The sequence below is a fragment of the Pempheris klunzingeri genome, chromosome 3 (assembly GCF_042242105.1).
Source record: "Pempheris klunzingeri isolate RE-2024b chromosome 3, fPemKlu1.hap1, whole genome shotgun sequence".
NCBI lineage: Eukaryota > Metazoa > Chordata > Actinopteri > Acropomatiformes > Pempheridae > Pempheris > Pempheris klunzingeri.
In genome coordinates this window covers 27017445-27038988 of record NC_092014.1, presented here as the reverse complement: position 1 = coordinate 27038988, position 21544 = coordinate 27017445, and the positions used below count along the sequence as shown (strand labels likewise).

Genomic DNA, 21544 nt, shown 5'->3' with positions numbered 1-21544 from the left:
ACCAAATCACCGCCTAAGTACCTCCCACCTGCTCCCACACACTTACTAAAACTTTCTTATCAAACCTACCCCCATCCCCCCCCCCCCCCCCCCCACCACCCCTCCATCCCTCCATCAAACAACTGCTCTTACTAACTCTGCAATCACTCCGAACCAGAGCTGGGTGTTGTTGACTTTTTTTGACTTCTCACCATCGTGAATTAAAGCTCGTTTCATTAGATGTGAATAAACCCTCCAGTTCTTATGTCACGGCATTCATTTATTTTCTCAAACTCAAAGGAATAAGGCAACATAAGAGACAAGAAAATTCACCGTTGGAAGCCTTTTTTTTTTTTATGCCTTATTCCAAAAAAAAACTTTTTCCAACACCCAGCTCAACTCTCACACCCTCAGGGCTCCACAAGATCTGAAGACACTGACGGCAAAGAAGCTGAAATCAGACGTGGGATCAGTTTTTAAAGTTATTCTTACGGACAGAGAGTGAGACGGAGAGGAGCTGCTGGAGCGTGGACTCGTTTGTCTCTCACCGACTTGCAGCTTCTCGTGAAGCAGCTTCAAAAAAAACGTCAAGCGCTGCAATTAAAACTTTGTTTGGAGTGATGAGATTTCACAGCTCGGGATTGGAAGCGGAGAGCTCATTAGGTGTGGGTGGGTAGAAGGAGCCGGGTAAAGTGAGGGAATTATTTTTCAGCGTTTTTCCGAGTGGAAACCTTGCCCACTGGCCTTTCATCTCCGTCCTATCAAAGCAGAGCTCCTCTCGCCTCTCTCTCACCTTGTCTCCTACAATCCACCGTCTGATCCATCTTGTGTCTCCCTGCATCCCGCTCTCACAAATCTCCCTCATGACCTCCAAATTCTCTTCTCCTGAGCGCACCTGCAAACAATCCATCTCATCATGCAAAAACACACAAACAGCCCCCACCCCTGAAGAAGCCCTCCTAGACATCTCAATCATTTGACTGGGAATAGACTGCTCGGCTGTGTCGAGGGAGGAGAGAGATGGGGGAAAATGGTGGGAGAGAACAAAGAGGACTGGGAAGCGGAAAGGAAGTGCGGCCAGGAGGAATCCGCCGTGGCAGCAGCTAGCGTTTGGGATTACAGAGCTTAAGGTGCTTCACGCCTGAGAGGTGCCGTCCATTTGTTAAAATAAGAAGACAGCGAGGAATAAAGCGGTGCCGGCGTGGCAGAGCTGTCTCACCCGGCTGACCTCCGGGAATATGTGGTGAAACTCATATATTTCCTCTGGCATGGATGACTCCTCATCATCAAGTGCACACATGCTCAGTTGCGCAGGTGGAATGCGAAAACATTACCTCCACCAATTCCATTTCCATTCTGCCGCGTGGATGCGCGCAGGTTCGAGATCCCCGGGTTGAACTGGCGGGCCGAGATTGAAAAAGAAGCCCGTAACTTAAAGGAATAGTCAGTTAGGCAGTTTGGGGAAAATGCAGGAGGAGAGTCGGATGAGAAGATGGATGCCGCCGTCATATCTGTCTGCTACATCTAAGGCTGCAGGCGGGAGATGGTTATCTTAGCTTAGCATAAAGACTGGAACAGCTAGCCTGGCTCTGCGGAAAGGTTAAAAGGTCCCAGCACCTCTGAAGCTCACTCATCAACACTATATCCGTTAGCCGGCTGGTAAAGCCCAACCTGTCACTTCTACAAGTGTTAAGTGGTGAATCTTTGGAGGTGTTGGCAGATCTTTTTAACCCTCTGAGCTTCTGAGTATTTTCCAACATGACTATTCCTTTAAGGTAGAGTTCTCACTATAAAGTATGATCCATGATAAAAAGAAATACTAATGATACGGGGCACTCTGGATATTGGCCTGTGCACACAGGGAGTCTTTAGCACAATGACGTATTCACCTATAGCTCTTTGATAAGGCCTGCCTGGGGCTCAGCAAACAGAAAAATAAAGGTTTTTCTATTTTTGGCGTACATCCTAGAAGTTGATGTGAGATGGCCTGAAGAGAGCGTTCATCTCCCGGCTCTCTTGTTTACTGCTGAGAGTCTCCCGTTGACGTCTCTTCGCCCGCCGTCGCGGACGGTTCCAAATGTCACCTTCACCGCGGTGATTGGTGAGAAAAAAGTCTGACTTGGTTTGACAACGGTGGAGTAAATGTCAAGAGAGGCGGCCACACGGGTGCAGAGAGGACACACTCCAGAGGGACAACGGAAAGAAAGAGGAAGAACACAACAAAAACACAAAAACAAAAACTATCAAAATTCCATTCAGGCACGAAAGTGACAGCTCAGAGCAGGGCCACTGAGGCCCCTGATGATGGGCCCATGACTCTCCATCTGTGAAGAAGACCCCAGATGGCTGTAATGTCAGTACAGAACGGGTCAGCGGGTTTCAGCCATGCCATTCACACATCCCTGTCTTACTGCTGATCCGGGCCAGAAGGAGCAGAGATCCTCATGGTTATTAGAAATGTCCGTCACGTCAGGAGATAATGAGATGTCACATACGACTGCTTTGGTCCGATGACTTTCCCAATGGGCCTCTCACATCTGCTCTTTTCCACAGAGTTAAAATGATTTACTTGAAAGGATGGTAAAAGCTCATGACTGGCAGTTTGACTGGGAGCGTCCACTCCCAACAGATGCGATGTGTTGTTCGTGCTTTTCTAGACCTGTGATATTTTCCCTCTTGCTGAAGCATGATGTGCTCCTTTTCTATTGCACATTTCCTCGTGGGTACATTTGACAATTTGATAAAACAAAAAAAATAAAATAAAAAAAAAAAAATGCGAAAAAAGGGAACTACGACAAAGCAATACGATAGATGCTGCACAGCTAAATGTATGCTAGACACAGAACAATTCCCTTGCTCTTTTAGCCAAGTAAATTCAGCTCAATCAAACAAAGCGATATGCAATAATAATATGTGCTGGAGCGAAATGTTAAAAGTGATTCAACACATTTACATAATGCCTTCGTCGGGGAGGGCGCCTTGTTGCCTGACAGCAAATATCACCATTGTAATTCATAATTTGATTATTTATAGGTGTCGTAGTTAGACCTATTAGGTCTATTATTTATCAGATCTATTCAAATGAATGCAAGTACCCCACATACTCCAGCGAATGATGATTTTTTTTAACTTTTGCATACTGAGGTGAGTGAAGTCCAATCTGTGTAACAATGATAATCTGAATAATGCTAAATGTAATGTTTTGATTGGGGGGGGGGGCAAGCTGATTGTAAAACTGCAATAAGACATAAAACTATTCATAATAAATACACATAAAATCAGGCATTATGTAAAGCACAATAAAGACGAAGGAAGTGCCCGTGGTTTGCTAAAGTTGCAGCACACAGCATAGAGAAAAAGGAACTCTTTTCAATTTGCAAAAAAACGAAATAAATTATTGCCCAATACAAAACAGGTGCTACAAAAATAGTTTTAGCTGCACTGAGGTTTTTCAAAAAGAAAGAAACATTGAATTTCTGTACATTTACTGGTGAGACTCACTGACCAGCAGTGCATTTCTTATTGCACTGAGGTAGGACAGCCGCTAAGCCTCGTGGATGGGGTGAGAATCACTGTGTAGTACCTTGACCTGCCACAGGAAGTCTGTATTTCTCCAATTCTACTCAGACTTGGCATGGTCACAGGGAAGGAACTGGTTACAGAGTTCCCCCTTTCATTGGAGATGAGTTTAAAAAAAGAGGAGTAGAGAGGAGTTAAATTTAAATTACAAAAAAACATATTTAATAAATAATATGCTGAGTATTTACTGCATCTTTACATTAATGCACCATAAAAGCAGGTTTAAAGTGCACTAATTCACAAAACAGAACCACTTCGTTCCTCAGTATTGCCACTGTGTGATCACAGAGTAACAAATGAACGTACAAAAAACAAATATGGTTTTGCTAAAATAGATAACTGCGATCTAGCAGGTACTGTACTTTGTTTAATACTATGACACTGTCCAGCAGAAACATGAAGAAAAGTTAGTGTTCGGCCTCGTGAAGAGAGCTCACACCGTTCGTTAGAAAATGTATTTCAGCAGTCTTGAACATCAGCCATTAGATTTTTGAAAGTTGGATTTTAGCTCAGAATCTCAAATTCTCATATTTGAATTCTGGATCTGGAAAAATTATTTCTAACTTGATATTTTTAGGTGATCGCTAAGTTTAATTTATATGATCTCATGAAGTACATGAGTACATGAAATGACCACCGAAATAGAATTTGGATCGTGTGAAAAAACACCTCAACTTTGAAACAAGCTAACGCACTTCAACAGCAATATCTAATCTAACGATTTACGTGTTTATGTCTTGTTGCATAGATCTATAATTTGGGGGAAATGTATGAAGTGCTTCCAGGCACTAATAGAATTTCGTTTCAGCTCAGAAACCTTGTTTTAGACATTTTGTTGAAGACACTGTATTATTTGTACCATAAATAAATAGTAAAATCACAAAAAATTCTCTTTGGTTTGATCACATTTTGGGCTAAATGCAATGCAAATATGTCCCTGGGATTCAATTATTTCACCGTTTTTCCAGTACTTTAACAAAACAATTTTACAAAACAAAATATATACAAAATCAATTCGAACTAAACCACTACAGTAAACCTAAACCTTTGTAAACTAATTGTTTTTATATTTCGAGGTTATTAGCTACCCAGATATGAGGTGGTTGTGTTCTAGAGAGCACTCAAGTTATAAGATGTTCCTTTGATTTTCTAGGAAACTTAAATATCTAACTGTTGTTTTCAAGTTTCACAGGTTTTTTTTTTTTTTTTAAATACATTTGTTATCCCAGCTGGGATTAAAAATCATGAATAGTATTTTCTGGGGTTTGAGGATCAAAGCAATGCCAATTTATCAAACCTGAACACCTACTGCATATATAGACGTGAGACAGGAGCTTTCATTTTTCCAATTCTAGGCTGTTGGTAGAAAACAGATGTCACAAGAAAGCAGAAATAATTCTCTAAGGAAGACTTGCATCAACACAAGACATTATAACATGAACAACAAAACTAAACAGAAACACTGATAATGAGATTAAAATGTTTGTTTTAGTTTCCTTGAAGACTTGTGACTTAAAACGAATAAATTCTCTGGTGATTTGAGTCCTTTAAATCTTTCATTAATCTGTGTTGGACCAATTAGAGCACTCTAGATAGAAACGCTGCGCTTTGTTTGCACTCTCAATTGATTATGGAAATAGTCGTGGTGGTGTTCATAGGCCTATGGCACTCTTAAAAGGTTTGGTTGTTTCGCCATCCACCATTTAGGACCTCCATTCAGGTGAACAAATACAAAAGGCACTTATCGGCCATCATAGTCAGTGATGGGCAGGAATAAGCATTACCCTGCTCAACTTCTGTACTACATGATGCAAACCTCTTTGAGAGGTTATCACTCCCATTTATACCATTTTATACCTCAAAGACACCGTCTTCCTCAAATTTAATTTCCTCATTCAAGGGTGACCGATCCCACGTCTCTGTCTCTCATTCCCAGCCAAAATATTGCACCCCCTTCGTATACGTTTTAGTAAACCAGCACTAAAAGTGTCCTTCCTTATCAGATTAAAACATCTTTCTTTTTACACAATCTTTTAAGAAATGTACATTTCAAGGACATATTGCTTATGGGAGATTGCGGGTAACATTCTTAAGAAATGATGCCACGCATGTCCTTGAAGACATCACAGGGGGGAGGTGGGGGGGGGAAGGGGGGGGGGAGGATGTGGGGTTGGTTTCATTTTTTCCGCTCTAGGTAATTGGAGGGGACCCAGCCTTTGCGGGGAAGCAGGCTGTCCTGCACCTGGCAGTACCACCATCCATTAGGGTTCCTCTCCAGAACCTCCAGACAGGTGCCCTCAGTGAAACCCATAGTCTCCTCATCGCCACGATAGTCAGCGATGGACACGTACACATCCCTGCCAAGGTTATTGTGGATCAGTTGGCTCTTCTCTATGGGCTTGGGTCGGACTGTGGACACAGGGATGCCGTTGCGTTGGTTAACTCTGCTGAGGGCGTCCTGGACATTACTTGTGCTGAATGCGCTGCCTGAGGACCCCAGGCTGGAGCGTTCAGCAGGCCTCGACTGACTTTCAACAACTACATGTGGCCGCACGGTGCTGAAGGAGGCATTTCGGCGCACACCGAGAGTGGCAGAACCAGAACCATAGTGATCACTTCTGCCAAGTGAGTCATTTCGCCTCAGAGACCCTGTCATGTAGTGCGCGTCCTTGGCTGGCTGTGTTGTGGTCACAAATACAGACTGAGGCCTCACCGCCACCTGGCGCACCCCGTTTCTCATCCGAACACCTCCATTAACCATCCCAGAGGGCTTTGAGAAGCCACCAGGAGGCTTAGATGGAATCGGCGGAGTGTTCCTCCTCAAACCTTGATGCTGCTGGCTGAGACCTTGAATATTGATGTTATTGAGGGCCAAAACATGCTGCTCGTTCTTCTCCAGGCTGTTGGATTTGCTCCCACCACTGACGTGTCCATCTGATTCTAACCCACCTGCATCACTGACTTGTCTGACAGGTTCCAGGTAGTACGAGGGAGCCCAGCCCTCCTCGGATCCCCAACGTATGTACCACCAGCCACTCTCCTGCTTCTCCAGAACCTCCACCTCCACCCCGGCTGGAAAGCTGACCTCAGAGTCCTGGACCTTCTTATATGCATCCAGGGAGCGGTAGAGATTGGGGCCTTCGACGTCTGAATCCCCACGGCTCCCCTTGGAGTAAACAGAAGAGAGATCTGAGGTACTGCGCGAACACATTGAGTCCTCTGATGAGATAACAGAGGCTGTTTCAGAGTCGTCCCCACGAGTAGGTTTGAGGCCGTGTCGGAACTGACTTGTAGGCCTCAGCTGTCGTCTCAGGGAGGTGATGTCCATCCTCTCAGGACTCTGGGGCTCTGATTTGGTCAGGAGCGGTTTAGGTCTCACAGAGGGCTTGGGCCTGGTGGAGGGGCTCTGGCCTATTCTCTGCTCCACATCCCGGCTGAGGGCATGGCTTTTCTTGGAGCCTCTGCTCAATTCATCCGATGAGGAGTTGGGGCTGTTCTCCTGTGACCTGAGGCAGATATCTATGTGTCTTCCCAGGGTCTGGCTTCTCCTGTTCATCTCGGGCGTCATGGTCTTCATGGGTCTACCGGCTAATGGTGAGGATCCAGAGGGTTTGCGTGGGACTGTGGAGGAATGGTAGATCCTTGGGGAATTAGGCTCACTGGAACCTTTGACTGAAGTTCTTTCAACGCCACTGCTTGGCCTGAAGCAGTCATTCTCATAGATACACTCCTCTTTCGTAACCTCCTCTACAGACCTGAAAGAAGATCTGCGATGAGTGAACACAGGGGACGCCTTGCAGACAGGAGGAGAGGCCTTGGAGGAAGGAGGGGAGCTGCGGTATTTGTCGCCGACTACACTGCTGATCTTCACTTCCAGGGAATCTGTGTCCGATTCACCTTCGCATCCAATTGCAGGAACATCATATTCAGGTTCCTCGTACACAGGCCTGCTTGACGGCTCTGACACTTTAGGAGCAGAGTTGGCAGGAGGGGGAGTCTCCTCGGAGTCTTGTTTTTTGACAGGTGGAGCTGGGGGTGGGACTTTTGGCCGGGTCAGGGTGCTGCTTCGTCGGCTGAGGTTGGGCTTCTTGCGCTTGTCAATATAGGAGCAGGGGGCCCAGCCCTCCATCTCTCCAATCTGCACATACCACCAGCCTCCAGGGTTCTTCTCTATCACCTACACAACAAGACATTGAAGTTAGTTCTTTTCATTGCTCAGGATTTGTCAAACTGACTAAATGCTGTGATGAGTTACCTTTAGGGTTTGAGTTTAAGGTGAGATGATCAGACAATCTAAGACATGCTGTTATTACATCTGCTTTTGCAGTCTAGTCATTAATAAAGAACTAGAATTACGAGTTCAAACAACTTACAAACAATCTATGTTATCTACCTGAGTCTCTGCACAGCAAATTCTGTCTGCATCATCATGTTCAAACATACATCTCAAGGTCGCATCTTTATTGCTTCAGCTTTCCTGTCTATCTGGGCTGCACTCATTTGAAAGCATATTCAATGAGCCCTGACTGTCTCATCTCAGCGACAACAATGAAGACGTGGCCTCTTACATCAGCCTTTTGTCCTCCACGGAAACTGATGCCATCGGAGATTGAGGACTGGAAATCTGCTATAGTGTAATACTCTGCTTCCACAGCAGGGGGCTCTGGTGGCTTGGGTAACTGGAATCCCTGCACAGCGAAGGGGAGGGGGGGGGGGGAGATGTGAGCAGCTACCATCATCTGTAGCCATCATTACATTGTACCTGATTACGACTTAAGAATGAATATGACTAAGAACATAATAAAGGACACATCCACATACAATAATATACACCTGATGTGTTTCAGTGCACTCAGATAGATTCAGATCATCACAGATATCCTTAAATTCTACTTGTTAGTGTGCTTCAATGGTTGCTATGCCAACTCTCACAGCAACTGGGGAGCTAATTATCAATCTTTGTTTTCATGCTGTTCTTCTTATTTACCAATGTTTGTGAGCATGCTAGAACATTCTTTACTGTCAAATTCCTGTTGAACATATTAATTATTATTAAAGAAAGCCCACTAAGGAATTGGCGGGATGCAGTAGCTTGAGAATTGCCTTACCAAGTTGGTTTCTCTCCTTGGCGGAGGTTTTTGCCTCAGATTCGGAGACCCTGATAAACAAAGGAACATGTTTTTAAAATGCCTGCACCCAACAGTCAGGAACTATAGTTATACTAGAGATAATATTTGTTCCTCACTCCTGTGCGCCCACAGAGGAGCCCCGGTGGGATTGCTAGTAGTATTATTGGTTACTAAGGACATACGGAAGCACCAGAAGAATGGAAAGCAGCTCCACACCCCCACGAAAGTCAGTTGTTAAATACTGAGTTTTATAAACATTCATTAAATTCTGGTTGTAAGTTAGTCTGGACTTAATTATCTTGCAGACTTGCTATCTTGGTAGGTTGCCAATTTCCACATATACAGTAGTTACCCTGAGGATTAATGTTTCTTAATTCAGTGATTTACAGCCCCGAGTTGAGTCTAATATTTATGTAACGAGCTGACATACCGGTTAGTATTAATCTGCTACACACATTATTGATTAGAATGTCTTGACCATGTAGCTGGAGTAGTTACACAGCTAAAACAGTGTGGATAGAAATTAAAACTAGGTTAGTAACCAAAACGTTATCAACTAATTACATGAGGCTGTGGTTACCTCTCCCAGTGCTTCCCTATTCCCCCATAATGCTATGCAATGCTACCAGCAATGTGACTGGAGACAGCCAATCAGAAATGACCTTCTCCAATTTTCTGTTTGTCTGGAATCATGGCATACAGTGAGAGAGAAGGAGGAAGCTGAGGAAAGCTGAGGTTATGAAGATGGTTATCGTCGTGCTATAACTGTACGTTGATAACAAACAGATTTGTGTTTGCTTCTTTGTGTGGTAATAATTCATCTACACAATGTAATTCATGTAATTCCCGTATGTGCTCAGGAATGAGGTACAAATATAATAAACTGGCCAAACATTCTTAGTATGTGAGTAAAATGGAAACCAGTGCATTGAACATTTTAAATTCCCACATCAACTAGCCTCACAGGTTAGTTTGACGAAGATACATATGATTAGATTGCACCACCACGAGCATTAGGCACCCCACAGCCATGTAGCTTACCTATGGCGTCAAAGCCTACACAAAAAGGAAAATGACATGTCTTAATGTCTGATAGAAAGACTCCTCTCCTCAGCTGCTCCAATCACTGGTCTCCTAACACACCGCAAATACTCACCAATTTCCACCCGATGCGGGGCCACTCTCGCCACAGCTGGGGACCCTGTCTCGCCTCTTTTACTTTCATTTAGAGCAGCACTCGCTGCTATTCCCAGACATGGGCTGTTGGTGTCGCGCCCCGCGCTCAGCCTCCTGCCCGTCTCGGCGTTGATTTCAGAGCTGTAGGGCATGGGCAGGCTGATCTCGCTCTTGGAGATGTGGCGCTCTGGCGTGGTGCTACCCTCTCCGTCTGTCTGGATGTCCTTTTCGCTGACCGACTTCTTTTGCAAAAGGTTGCTGATCTCCATGATGTTGCCGATGATCTCCACTGGGCCTGTCAGGGTCTTCTTCCGTGGGGAGAAGTCCTCTTTCACCTTTTTCAAGTAGGAGGCAGGGGCCCAACCCTCTTTCCCTAAGTATCTGAGAGTAAAAACCAAAGAGATCAAATGTTTCAGACTGTAGCTTGTTGCTTTTTTAACCTTTTTTCTATCATTACTGGGAGCCCTGCACCAATTTTGCACATAAAGGTCTATTTATGGGGGCGGTTTAGAAGTTTGGGGTTTAAAGGGTGAGGACATTTACCAAGCAGGGAAGGTAAAATTATAAAATGCTATTGAGTGCATTATGGGAAATATAATTCATAGTTTCTGGAGTTTGACATATTCAGGGACAAGAACTCTGGATACCTTTGCCCCTGTTGTGCGATTTTGGCCATAGTTTTTTCAGTCTACCTTTAGTGACCCCCCCCCCCCCCCCCCCCCCAGCAGCAATACATACTAAATCACCAGTGTGCCCCTTCCACATTGTATCACAACCTGCTCCTCCCTCCCTCCCTCCGCCACACTCTCTCACCCAGCCCTCTGCGCTGCCCTCTGTCCCCATTTCCAGCCCATGCTCACTTTTCCAGGCCATGTGCTTTCCTCTAACTCCCCAGAACTGCCGTCCTCAAGCTCTCCACCCTCAAACTTTCCCTCATTTCTGCATCAGCTGAGTGACCCAACCATCTATACGCACCTCCACAGGCCTGTAGTTAACCTGGCCTACTCTGCCCACTCTCTCACCTGCCTCCACTTTCCCTCATCAGCACTGCAGGACTTCACCAGCCCATGAGCTTCACACATTTGCTTCACGGCATCTGTATTCTCTTTTTGATATCTTTTACCTGTGATCCTGAACCTTTTTTCGGACGGCCTGATCTGCCCATCTGACCCTCTGCCTGGTTACTTGACTTTGGATTATTGGCTGCTCCCTGTGGTCCTGTAAGTCTTTGTATCTTATGTTTGTAATTGAACTGCACCTGCTCTGTGTCAGACATCTGCATTTGGGTCCTATTCCCTGTATTCCTGTTACCCTGCACAGACAAACTGTGACAGAGGGTGCACTCATTCACCAAGTAAGGTCCTGTGCATTGAAAAACAGACACTCCTCTAATTCTAAGACACAGGGGTGCCGAAGGTAAGTAAACCTACAGCATAAAATATGCATAAGGAGACAGATATAATAGAGAGATATAATAAGGAGACACTGCTTCCCCACATTTCAACATCCACCGTTAAGCTAAATGAGTCATTTCAGAGTGCTTTGTGAAACAATAAGTAATGTTTCCAAATGCAACTCTGAGTCATTTGCCTCTAGGTGGGCTATAGTCTGCTCAGAAGAGATGTCATCATTTCTGCCCCCCTGTTGCATGACTCCAACTGCGACCACAAGGAGTCCCCCTAACTAAAAAGCCCCATGCTTGGACTTTCACACTATAAAAGCGGCCCACTGAGAGCAGCATGACTCAGGCATGCAACTGGAGGATTATTACTTGTCGTAGAACGTGCTCTAAGATGACTTGTGCTCTGCAATCAGGGGCGAGGAGTAAACAAGGAGAGTCAATTTTATTTATATAGTCAAATATCACGAATCACACATTTGCCTCAAGGGGTTTTTTAATCTGTTCAGCATACAACACCCTCTATCCTGAGACACTCCATTCAGATAAGGAACACCCCCCTCACGCCCCCATCCCCAACGAGCTGTTTGCGTATGCATATTAGTAATAAAGTACAAATATCACACAAGCGCACATAAGCACCTTTTAACAAGGGCTCCGTGTGTGTATAAGCGTGCACATGCCTGTGTCAGATAGCACGAGGCAGCATGTGATAGTAATCCACCGTGTAGTGGAGCTCCGCTCTCTTTTGCCTTGAGGATAAAAGGGGAACTGACAAACAACAGGCAGGAAATGCACAATGGCTGGGCGAACATCACACATGTGCAAACGGACACACACATATACATGAGAAATGCCCAGCAGTTGATCTGTGGAGAGCTCAGAGTTTCTCCTCAATACCATTAGGCAAACGAGAGCTGGCTTGATTAAAAGCATTAAGCGATGACGACTTCCAACAATGTCACTGTTCTCCAAGGACGCGTTCTGTTTGAAATTGGATGGCTAAAAAAGAAACTTGAGACTAATTCCATCTCTCTCTCTCTCTGGTGCTCCTGCTGTGGCCGTTCTGTCTGTGTTTACTCACCTGATGAACCACCAGCCCTCCAGGTTCTTCTGGATGACCTCCACGGTGACCCCTTTCTCAAAGGTGACTTCGTCCTTCCCCTGACTGGTGTACGGCTGTATCGTCACATATTTTTCCTCTGGAGGTCAAGAGGAGTAAAGGAAAGAGAGGGGGGGGGGGGGGGCAAAGTGAGTGAACTGTTATCATCAAACAATCTGACATTGAGGAGTTATACGACTGTGCAGCTTAAATCTTCCCAGAGAGCCTTATGAGGGGAAAGATGGAAAGCGTGACCCACTTAAAATGCCCTAACTATTTCCACACAAACACAACCCCCTCTCCCTCGTCTACACAAACCAACAACCGGCTCCCTCTGCCGGCTGAACCTCCCCCTTGCTACTTGTTTCTTATCCACGCTAGACCTCATCCAAGCTATTTGGACCCTGATCTTGTGTTCATCTCTCTCCGGAGGGAGATTCCTACTCTAGCAGCAGGCCTACATCACAGCCGCTCTCGAGGAGGTACGATATTTGGACCCAGAGAGATCTCTCTCCTTAGATCCCTATCTGACCGCCACTCCCCTCTCACGCTCTGCAAGGCTTTCAAGACCCTGTAGGGAAGGAAATTCTACATTGTGCTTACCGGGGAGCGGTAGAAGGTTGTAGGATTTATAGACACCGCGGAGCAACGAGAGAGGCTGGCAGATGGATCAGACTGAGCTTCCCAGCAGTGGGAGAGATTATGGCTTGCGTCAGTGGTTGATGAATTGGTATGGTATGCGGAGGAAGACAAATCATTTACGTACGCTATTTGACGAGGCAGAAATCATGAGAGAGGAAAGGGAGGAAGAAACGACTGTGGGAAGGGATGTAAGCGTGTGTGGAATAAATGTGACCCGAGTTAGACCGGAGAGGATATATCCTTCAACTCCACCTAGCTGGAGGTAATAAGACTATTGATATAGGAAATGCGTGGGGCAGGGATGATATCTCAGAGGTATGCAGGCGTGTGCTTATTCATGTGAATGCATGCTTTCAATAGGTGGGGATTCAAGTTCCTCTCCTGCCTGTCACTGCAGAGCATCTGAGGTCAATAATGTGGAATGTCTGGCCGTCAGTTCCCAAAGCATGGTGTGTGTGTGTGTGTGTGTGTGTGTGTGTGTTTCTATCCTTATTGGGACCAAGTGTGCACTGATGTTAGCTAGCTAAGCATGAATTGGTTATGGTTATGGTTATGGTTATGGTTAAAGTTATGGTTATGGTTATGGTTGTCTCAATGAGTGTCCTCACAACTTTAAAAAGACAAGAGTGTGTGTGTGTGTGTGTGTGTGTGTGTGGAGAGGCTGGGCTGAGTACTTGCAGATGGACAGGCGATAACAAATGGGGCGGCTTACAGTGGAATCTGAAACGTCTACCTGGACGTGCGCACTTGTGTGTGTTTCTGTGATCCTAACAAACTCGTGGACACTGTGTACAGAGTGCATTCTTGAGTATGTCTGCGTTGTGGATCATCGTGTAATCGCTTTGAATTCCCTGAGGACAAGAATAAAAGATGAAAGATTTAATTAATCACATGTATTAATCCCATCTGTGAGCTGTACACATGCCACGGTGTATATGTCTGTTTGTGTGGGTTGGCGCCGGCGTCACGCTGCAGGGACAGAACAGCGAGTTCAGAGGGCGGTCAGTGGGACTCTACAAATTACATTAGGGACCTGCTGCAAATGTTGACAGCCTGTGGAAGCACAGGCCCCTGCCAGCAGGACAGAGGGAGGACGGGTTGCATCGAACCTTTGAGTGCGAGACGCCACCCCTGCCAAGCATGCAATAAGGTCATGAGTAGCCAATCAGCTCCCTAAGAGAAGTCAAGACATCCTTGCCTGGCTCTGTGTCCAAGCACGGGGAGTCAGAAAAGAGGAGATGTGCTGTGATTTAATTTGAGTCCACAGTGTGCCTGTATTTTACTGTCAAGTTCTCCATCTTCTTTAAAAAGCGTCACGTAAAGGCGCGTCAGCAAACGCACCACAGAGTACACGACTGCTCTCTTCCATTAGCAAATTACATCGTGAGAGAACATAAATCCTACGTGATCGGTCTTTGTTTAGCACACTTTGCCAGTGCTACTAAATCAAACTGTATCTCAAGTGTCTGCGCAAAGCTGTAAAACCTCACTCACTCGTTTCTTATCGCTAGCTCAGCGATGCATTATCAGGCGGGGGACACTGGAGCCTCCATTCACAAAGCAAAACAAAAGGGTGAGGATGGGGATGAAAAGAAAGTGGGTACGATAAGAGCAGGAGAAAGGTGAAAAGACTGTAATTTGGCGCGGGTCAAGCATTAGCTGCAAATAAGTCATATTCTTTGAATAGTGCAGGCACGTATGTGTAATCAGACCAGTTTTCTACATTTTGACGTCTCAACTGTCTGCAAACCGAAGCCGTCTGCTGCTCCAAACCTGCACATATTATCCCCACATATAAGTCTGTCTAAATGAAATACATATCTAGGTCTAATCTATGCACTGTACGACCGAGCTGAGACGGAGACAGACGGACAGCGTACAGTAGTTGGACAGAATGTCGACAGGCAGTAATACAGTAACAAAGTGAAGAGTGGCGGTGAATGAAAAAGTTGGAAAATCCACAGAAACTATGTCTGACACGACTCCAGACAGCAGCAGCTGCACTTTTCACTGTGAGACTATTTTTGATGATGGAAAAAGGGCTGCTGGTCCAGGAGCCGTTAGCTTGTTTGCAACGTAGCCAGTAACACTCGCTGCCATGCAACACTCGTCTGTCCTCAGTTTCTCTAAAGTCCTCTGTAACCCTGTGTGTGGCTTTAACAGATCTCTTTCAGCTCAATTCTCTATCTGAGCTAAACCAAGGCTGCCTTACTGAATGCTGAAATACCCCAAAAAATCTTTTAATAATCATTTTAGGGCAATAGGCAAAAGGTGAACAACCCAGCTTCATATGCATTACAGCCACCTCTGAACTCTATTTCAACTGCTGAAACTGGTGCTCCATCAAACTGTGTATGTGCAGGTTTGGCCACCGCGACGAATGATATCAGCAATGTTAAGTTACGCTAACAGGCATGATAACCAACTGGAAACATAGCAATTTAGCTGGACCTTGGGACTGCCTGAACGGTCAGCGTGTTTGCACTGACTTTCAATACATGTATGTGACTTTGCAAGAAACGACGACAGGAAGAGACACCTCCCATGGCAGCACGAACAGAATAACCTGCTTAGAGGGCCCCAGGGGAAAAAAATTCACCCTGTAAGACACACATACTTACAAAATGTAGTAATAAGAAGGCCTGCAAACTAAACTGGGGGCACAGTAAACAGTAGTAAACTAGTAGATACAACAGTAACCACAGTGGTAAAATCCTCCCAGATAAAGCTAAATCCAAATCCATGGATTTGTAACTCAAACTGGACTTTCAGGATCATATTTCATGTCTTGCCAGTACCTGCAGCAGCACACACCCCCCCCCACCCCACCATAGCCACATGAGTGGTTTTAATTCAGGACTGTGTTTTGAATTGGGTCTTAAAAAACAGAATGAAATAGTAACTCTACCCTCTGGTAGTAAAAAATCAACAGTAGATGTCTGAAAAAAGCTGAAATTTCAGAACATGGCCTTCAGAAGTGTTTCATGCCCTCATCCGTTGGCGGCTACAGCTAGCCGAGTGACTCATCCGCTCTCTGTAGAGGTTGAGGTCTGTGTGATTAAAACCAGTCCGCAACAGTGGGCTGCTACCCCACTTTCACACTTTCCACCAGCTCATTGGGCCCAGGCCTCAGTGCACTGGGACACACATCTAGGTAAGAGTCCTGCAGACCTGTATGTTCCATACGCTTCCATTCCAGTACACCAATGATGATAAACTGTAAACGGCCCCCCTTTCATATTTCTCCTTATTCTTGTCTAGTCTTAATAAGCTGTGTGGGGGAAGTGAATGAGTAATGCTCCCCAGTTCCTCAACAGCTACTTCTATTCTTCCCCACGAAACCAAGTGGGATTAACGACACGAGGATGTGGCCGTGCGCGTAGCTTACCCGGCACCGACTGCCCGAGGCCGGTGAATATATAGAAGAATATTTTCTGCATGTGTGTTTTTAGAAAGAGCAGGGGGCCCTTCTATTTCTCCTCTGTAGAACATAAGTTACTATCCACTCTCTAGAGTAGAGGCACAGATCACCTGACCTCTACTCCGACTCCTGTGATTAATCACAGATCTGTTCCCGGTACCCGCTGCTCTGGGGTACGGTGGCAACACAAGCCAGTCCATTCAAGCTTTATGACGATAAGAAAGCAGTTTCACACAGGTAGCACTGGTCCACGAACAGCTTCCATAAACAAATTGTAAGTAAAAGGCGTCTGTTTGGAGCTCTGACTAATCCCTGAGCCAGACAGGTGCCTGACTGACAGTCTGCGTAAAGTTTGAATTAGTAAAGCGCCGACTTGTTCCAAAGAGAAGTGACTGTTTTTTTCAGACACAGACTCATGTCTCTCTGTCGGTATTAAAGCAGTGATGACTCGACAGAACCCGCAGTCAGCTAAGAGGTAAATACACAACTCAGAAATGTGCCAGAATATTTTTATGTTTGTAGAGTTACAAGCAAAAAGCGAACGTCACTAACAGCATTTTAAACCTCAGGGAGCTCGCTTTTATTGAGCAGCAACGCCGTTATACAATTGTTTATGTTCAAATGGCTCGGCGGCCATCAAGGTTATTGCATTTGTGCTGTGGGAGCCGAACAGCCTTAATTATCCGAATGTGTTTAATGTAGTCCAATTATTTTGTTGCTCAGTGTGAGATGAAGAACGTCTGAGTTTGATGGAGTGTGATTTGAGATTTTACCGTCAGAGCTGACTCATGGCCACCCAATATGCTGCTCCCGGTAGATGCTAAGGGCCAGTTGTTGTTGGCTGACTACTGAGGATGTAAATGAGGTTGTTTACCATGTGGCCACAAAATATGTGAAGAGTGGGGCCACGGGAGGGCCTCAGCAGTGGGACTGTGTATTTGCTTCTAACAGTATGTGGAGCTGGTGTGTTTTGTATGTGTGGGTTTTTTTCTTGCTATTACAATGACCCACGTCTTCATCACTTTAAACAACATTTTATGTGTATTTGACAAATTAATCTCAACCTGGGGTCTTCACGGGCCTGCCTGAACCCTCAGGATCCAACCTGGGACCTGTGCCGGTTCAGGTCCACGTTTTATTACAGTTACTCTGGTCCAATTCTGTTACCACGGGTCTCGTGTTGTATCGTTATGTGTAATCCTGACATCAGGTCCATCGTCATTTAGGACCTCACCATCTTCATTAGCAAAAAAGAGCCGACTCAGGTGCCATTATGTGAACAAGCGTTAGCACCTTAGTCCCCTAAATCTTCTTGTCTCAATTGTAAAAGAGCAACACTTCTGCAGATCGTATGAAGATTGTTGACAAAAGATAATGCTATGATAGCGTATATAAAAAAAAAAAAATGTGTCTGGAATCTGAAAAACAGTGACTTCATCATCACTTATGCCAATGAAGCATTTAAGAAATGAATGAAAATAACTGAAGACAGAGAGAGATTGGAAGAGTGTGTGTGTGTGAAAGTATTTTCATCTATGAATGCATCTGTGGTGTGTGTGTGCATCCTGTGTGTGTATGTTCATGTGTGTTCTGTTAGTATGTGTGCATACGAATGAGCTGGTTGGAAAATAACTCCGTGTGTCCTTGTAGGTACACGTGCAGGTTTGCACTGATGTATGTATGCACAGCCCACTGCTAACAGTGTATTCTGTGTGTGCATGTGTGTGTGTGTCTGTCTGTCTGTCTGTGTGTGTGTCTCCATGTTCACCTCTGCTCTGCTGGCGGTTGACAATACCCCCGAGCGTCCAGCGGCGGTCTAGCCTCTTCAGATGCGCCTTGCGTCTCTTAGTTACTGATGATGATGAGGAGCAACCAAGAAGATAAACAAAGTGTGGAGTTAGTGTAAGAAGCATCAATTAGCAAAGTGAACAAAGGAAAAAAAATAAAAATAAATCCATAACCCTGTTGTTATGGATTTATCTAGTATGAAGCCGGTAGATCACGTGTTACTATGGTAACAAGGTTTATTTAAGGTTGTGTTAAATGCAAAGTGAGCTGCTGTTTGATGAGAACAACCAAACCTTTAGTTTTTATTGTTAACACACTACTGCACATTTTCCACCACATATACAGGATGGAGGTAAACCATTGGGAATTCTTGAGGCGTATGGAGACGGAAGCAAAAATCAAAATGGCACATGAAGGATTAGTTAGAGCGCAGGACCTGCCTGTGGCTAACCAACAAGTGTGTACCATAATTTATAGGTGGATGTGTGCCGTGCTATGCATATTCATTATGTTGTATATGAATTTAATACGTCATTTTAGTCACCATGTACCTTGAGTTAGGTACCACCGCACAGTTTTTTCTTTTCTTTTCTTTTTTTTTTTATATAGTGTCAGAGCACTTTTAATTCAAACAGCATTTACCAGTCAACATTCAGGGGTCTCGTGAATGTGAAACCAAAGCAAAAATCGCTGCTGCTTTCTAGCCGACACTGGCACTCAGCGAGTTCTCCATATTTGTCATCAAAGTCAGCTACTGTAGAAGGCATCTTGGCCCTGAGTTAGGTTTCACTGCGACAGGAAGGCGAGCAGACAGCTACAGTCCGTCTGTCAAACACACAGCTGCGTCCTCACAGTCAGACAGAAGTGTCGCCATAAGAAGCCTCAGATACATCAAACCTATTGAAGTCCTCCAATTAATAGTTATTTTTATAATCAATTCCTCTGAGTCTTCCTAATCAAACAATGATCTGATTATGAAAGGTTCAAAAACGCCCAAGGATTCATCTTAAAATCATTTGTCTTGACCAATCAAAGGAATTCAGTTGAGAATGATACAAAACAGAGAAAAGCAGCAATTGTGATTTCTTGATTCCAAAACACTTAAAGTGCCTTGAGATGACAATGGATACGCATAGATCTCTGAATGAGCAAGTGACTAAGCATAAAGCTGTGTCAGGATCCATTTATATATGTGTCCACAGTCCTTTCCGTCTGGAAGTCCAAATAACTTCTTTCCATAAAAAAAAAAATCTCCATTGCAGTAAAAATACTTCAAGAATGTTTTGAAATGTGGAAACAAAAGCATGAGGTTGGTTGAACTGACTTGATAACAAGGAGATGTGTGCAGCGTCTAGTGTTCCCACTGTGCTGGTTAATGATAATTGGCAAACCAGTTGGCTAACATAGCTGTATCCTCTGCTGGGAAGGAGGACAAGGCGTGGATCGCAGTGATGTAAACTGGTAATTAATGACATCTTCATACAGTATCTCAGTGGGACAGCAGCACAGTCTGTAGCTGCTGAGGGCTGAACTCTTGACTTCTCTCACTCCTTGTTAGTCCAAGGCCTGTATGATAAAGGAGCAGTCGTAACATGATGAGTAACTTTCGGCTTCTCTGAGGCCACGTGAAGAGCAAAGACATTAATGTGGGGAAGTATAGATGGAAACAGCACTTGTCTTTTATCTGTCTTTCCACTGTTGTAATAGAATCCCCTCTCTGTCGCTCACTGCCGGTCTTCTGCCCCGTCTTCACCCTCTTGTCTCTCCATCTTTCCTTCTGCTCAACTTCCGGCCTCTCTCTCCCCCTTTTGTCTGCTTCTGCTACTTGTCATTTCCTCTCCATTTTGATTCCTCATCCATCCCACCGAGCGCCACCCTCCTTCCCGTTGACCTCCTAATTGAAATATCAGCTAAAGGAAGGCACAAAGGGAAATGTTATTCCGAGGTAATTTCAGTGGGGCCGGGCCGCGTCTGTCGGTTCCTCTCTGGCGAGCTGAGCTGTCAGTGGAATTAGGTTACAGACCACGCAGAGATAATGAGATGTAAGAGACGACAGGAAGCGGGAAGGGGGAGATCAGAAATAAGAAGTGACGATGTGTGCAAACACTAAGACACCAGGCGTAATGGGAAAATGGGGGCCACTCACAGAGGACGGGGGTGGAGGGGAAAGACTATGTGTGTGTGTGTGTGTGTGTGTGTGTGTGTATTTCTTTGTTGTTGCTGCATAAATTCACTTGAGTGCATTGTTTAACAGAGAATGAAGGCAGTGAGATGAGTGCGTCTCTCTTTTAATGTAACCCGCCAACCCGCAGGCTTAAAGGATGATTCCGCTTTATTACAACTTAGGTTATATTTTTGTAGTTTAGGCCGAGCTGACTGTACTCACCAAGTGAACCGCTGTGATGTGGTTTTCCTGTGATTGAGGAATTATTGCTAACATTAGCTGTGCTCATTTCTTTCAGTTTTAACCTAAATAAAGAGGTTTAGATAATCCATCTTCTCTGGCTATTTGTGTTTCTTTCCCAATTAGGCTTCTTCGTAGCAATGTACGATGTAATGCCATCGTGAGTGGGAGAATGTTACAGGCGTGGAATACTAAATCTGTGAACAGTTTTTAAAAAAGGATCAAATTCGGTCTATTTTTGATTCACACATTCTTCTTATCAAAACCTGGTGACTATTACTTCACTACCATCACAGGCCACAGGCTACATGCACTCTAATGCCAGTACTTATGCCCTTGATGTGCTTCTGTAGAAGCTGCCAACTGGCTCCCTTGGTGCCAATATCCTTGGTTTTCACGGACTTTATCAGAGAGCCTTTTGCTGTGAGACATGGCCACTGTTGTTCCTGTACATTGCTGCGTAGCTGCGGACTGGCCATTGTTCTGATGGCCCATTATTCCTAAACCCCTAAAGTCTGAAAAATGTCTACTATTGCTATGAAAACACCTCCTCTCCCTGCAGTCGTTGGTTCAGTGACTGCCGGCCCTGTCCTTGGTACTGAATTGGCGGGGTTTTGCCATTAATTAAATATCTTACTGGCCTTACGCCAAATGACCTTCTAAGCGATTTTACTCTTGCAGACAAATTTTCCAATGTTGGAGTAAAATCGCGAGTTTTGCTTCAGTTGATGCACGTCCTGCATCCGACTCATTAGATGTAGGCTTTAAGGTTAGGCTATACATATTGTTACCTTTCTGTGGCGTTAGGGACAGGGTTAAATAACCGACTGTTGGATGATGGGCTTTTGGTCCAATAGGACCTTTGTCAGACGATTGGGGGTTTGAGAATAACGTGCCGTTGGAACAGTGGCATGCCAGCGTGACG

General features: G+C 44.9%; 1 protein-coding gene across 1 annotated transcript in view; it reads right to left on the bottom strand.

Moving 5' to 3' along the window:
- Positions 1–4373: 4373 nt before the first annotated feature.
- Positions 4374–21544, bottom strand: part of sh3pxd2aa (SH3 and PX domains 2Aa) — a 94236-nt gene continuing 77065 nt past the window's right edge. The window contains exons 10-16 of the mRNA XM_070855927.1: positions 18196–18279; positions 12347–12464; positions 9844–10244; positions 9729–9743; positions 8667–8716; positions 8127–8246; positions 4374–7735 (exon numbers count right to left, since the gene is read on the bottom strand). Coding sequence (XP_070712028.1) covers positions 5735–7735; positions 8127–8246; positions 8667–8716; positions 9729–9743; positions 9844–10244; positions 12347–12464; positions 18196–18279 — 2789 coding nt within the window. The 3' untranslated portion in view covers positions 4374–5734. The remainder of the gene's footprint in view (positions 7736–8126; positions 8247–8666; positions 8717–9728; positions 9744–9843; positions 10245–12346; positions 12465–18195; positions 18280–21544) is intronic.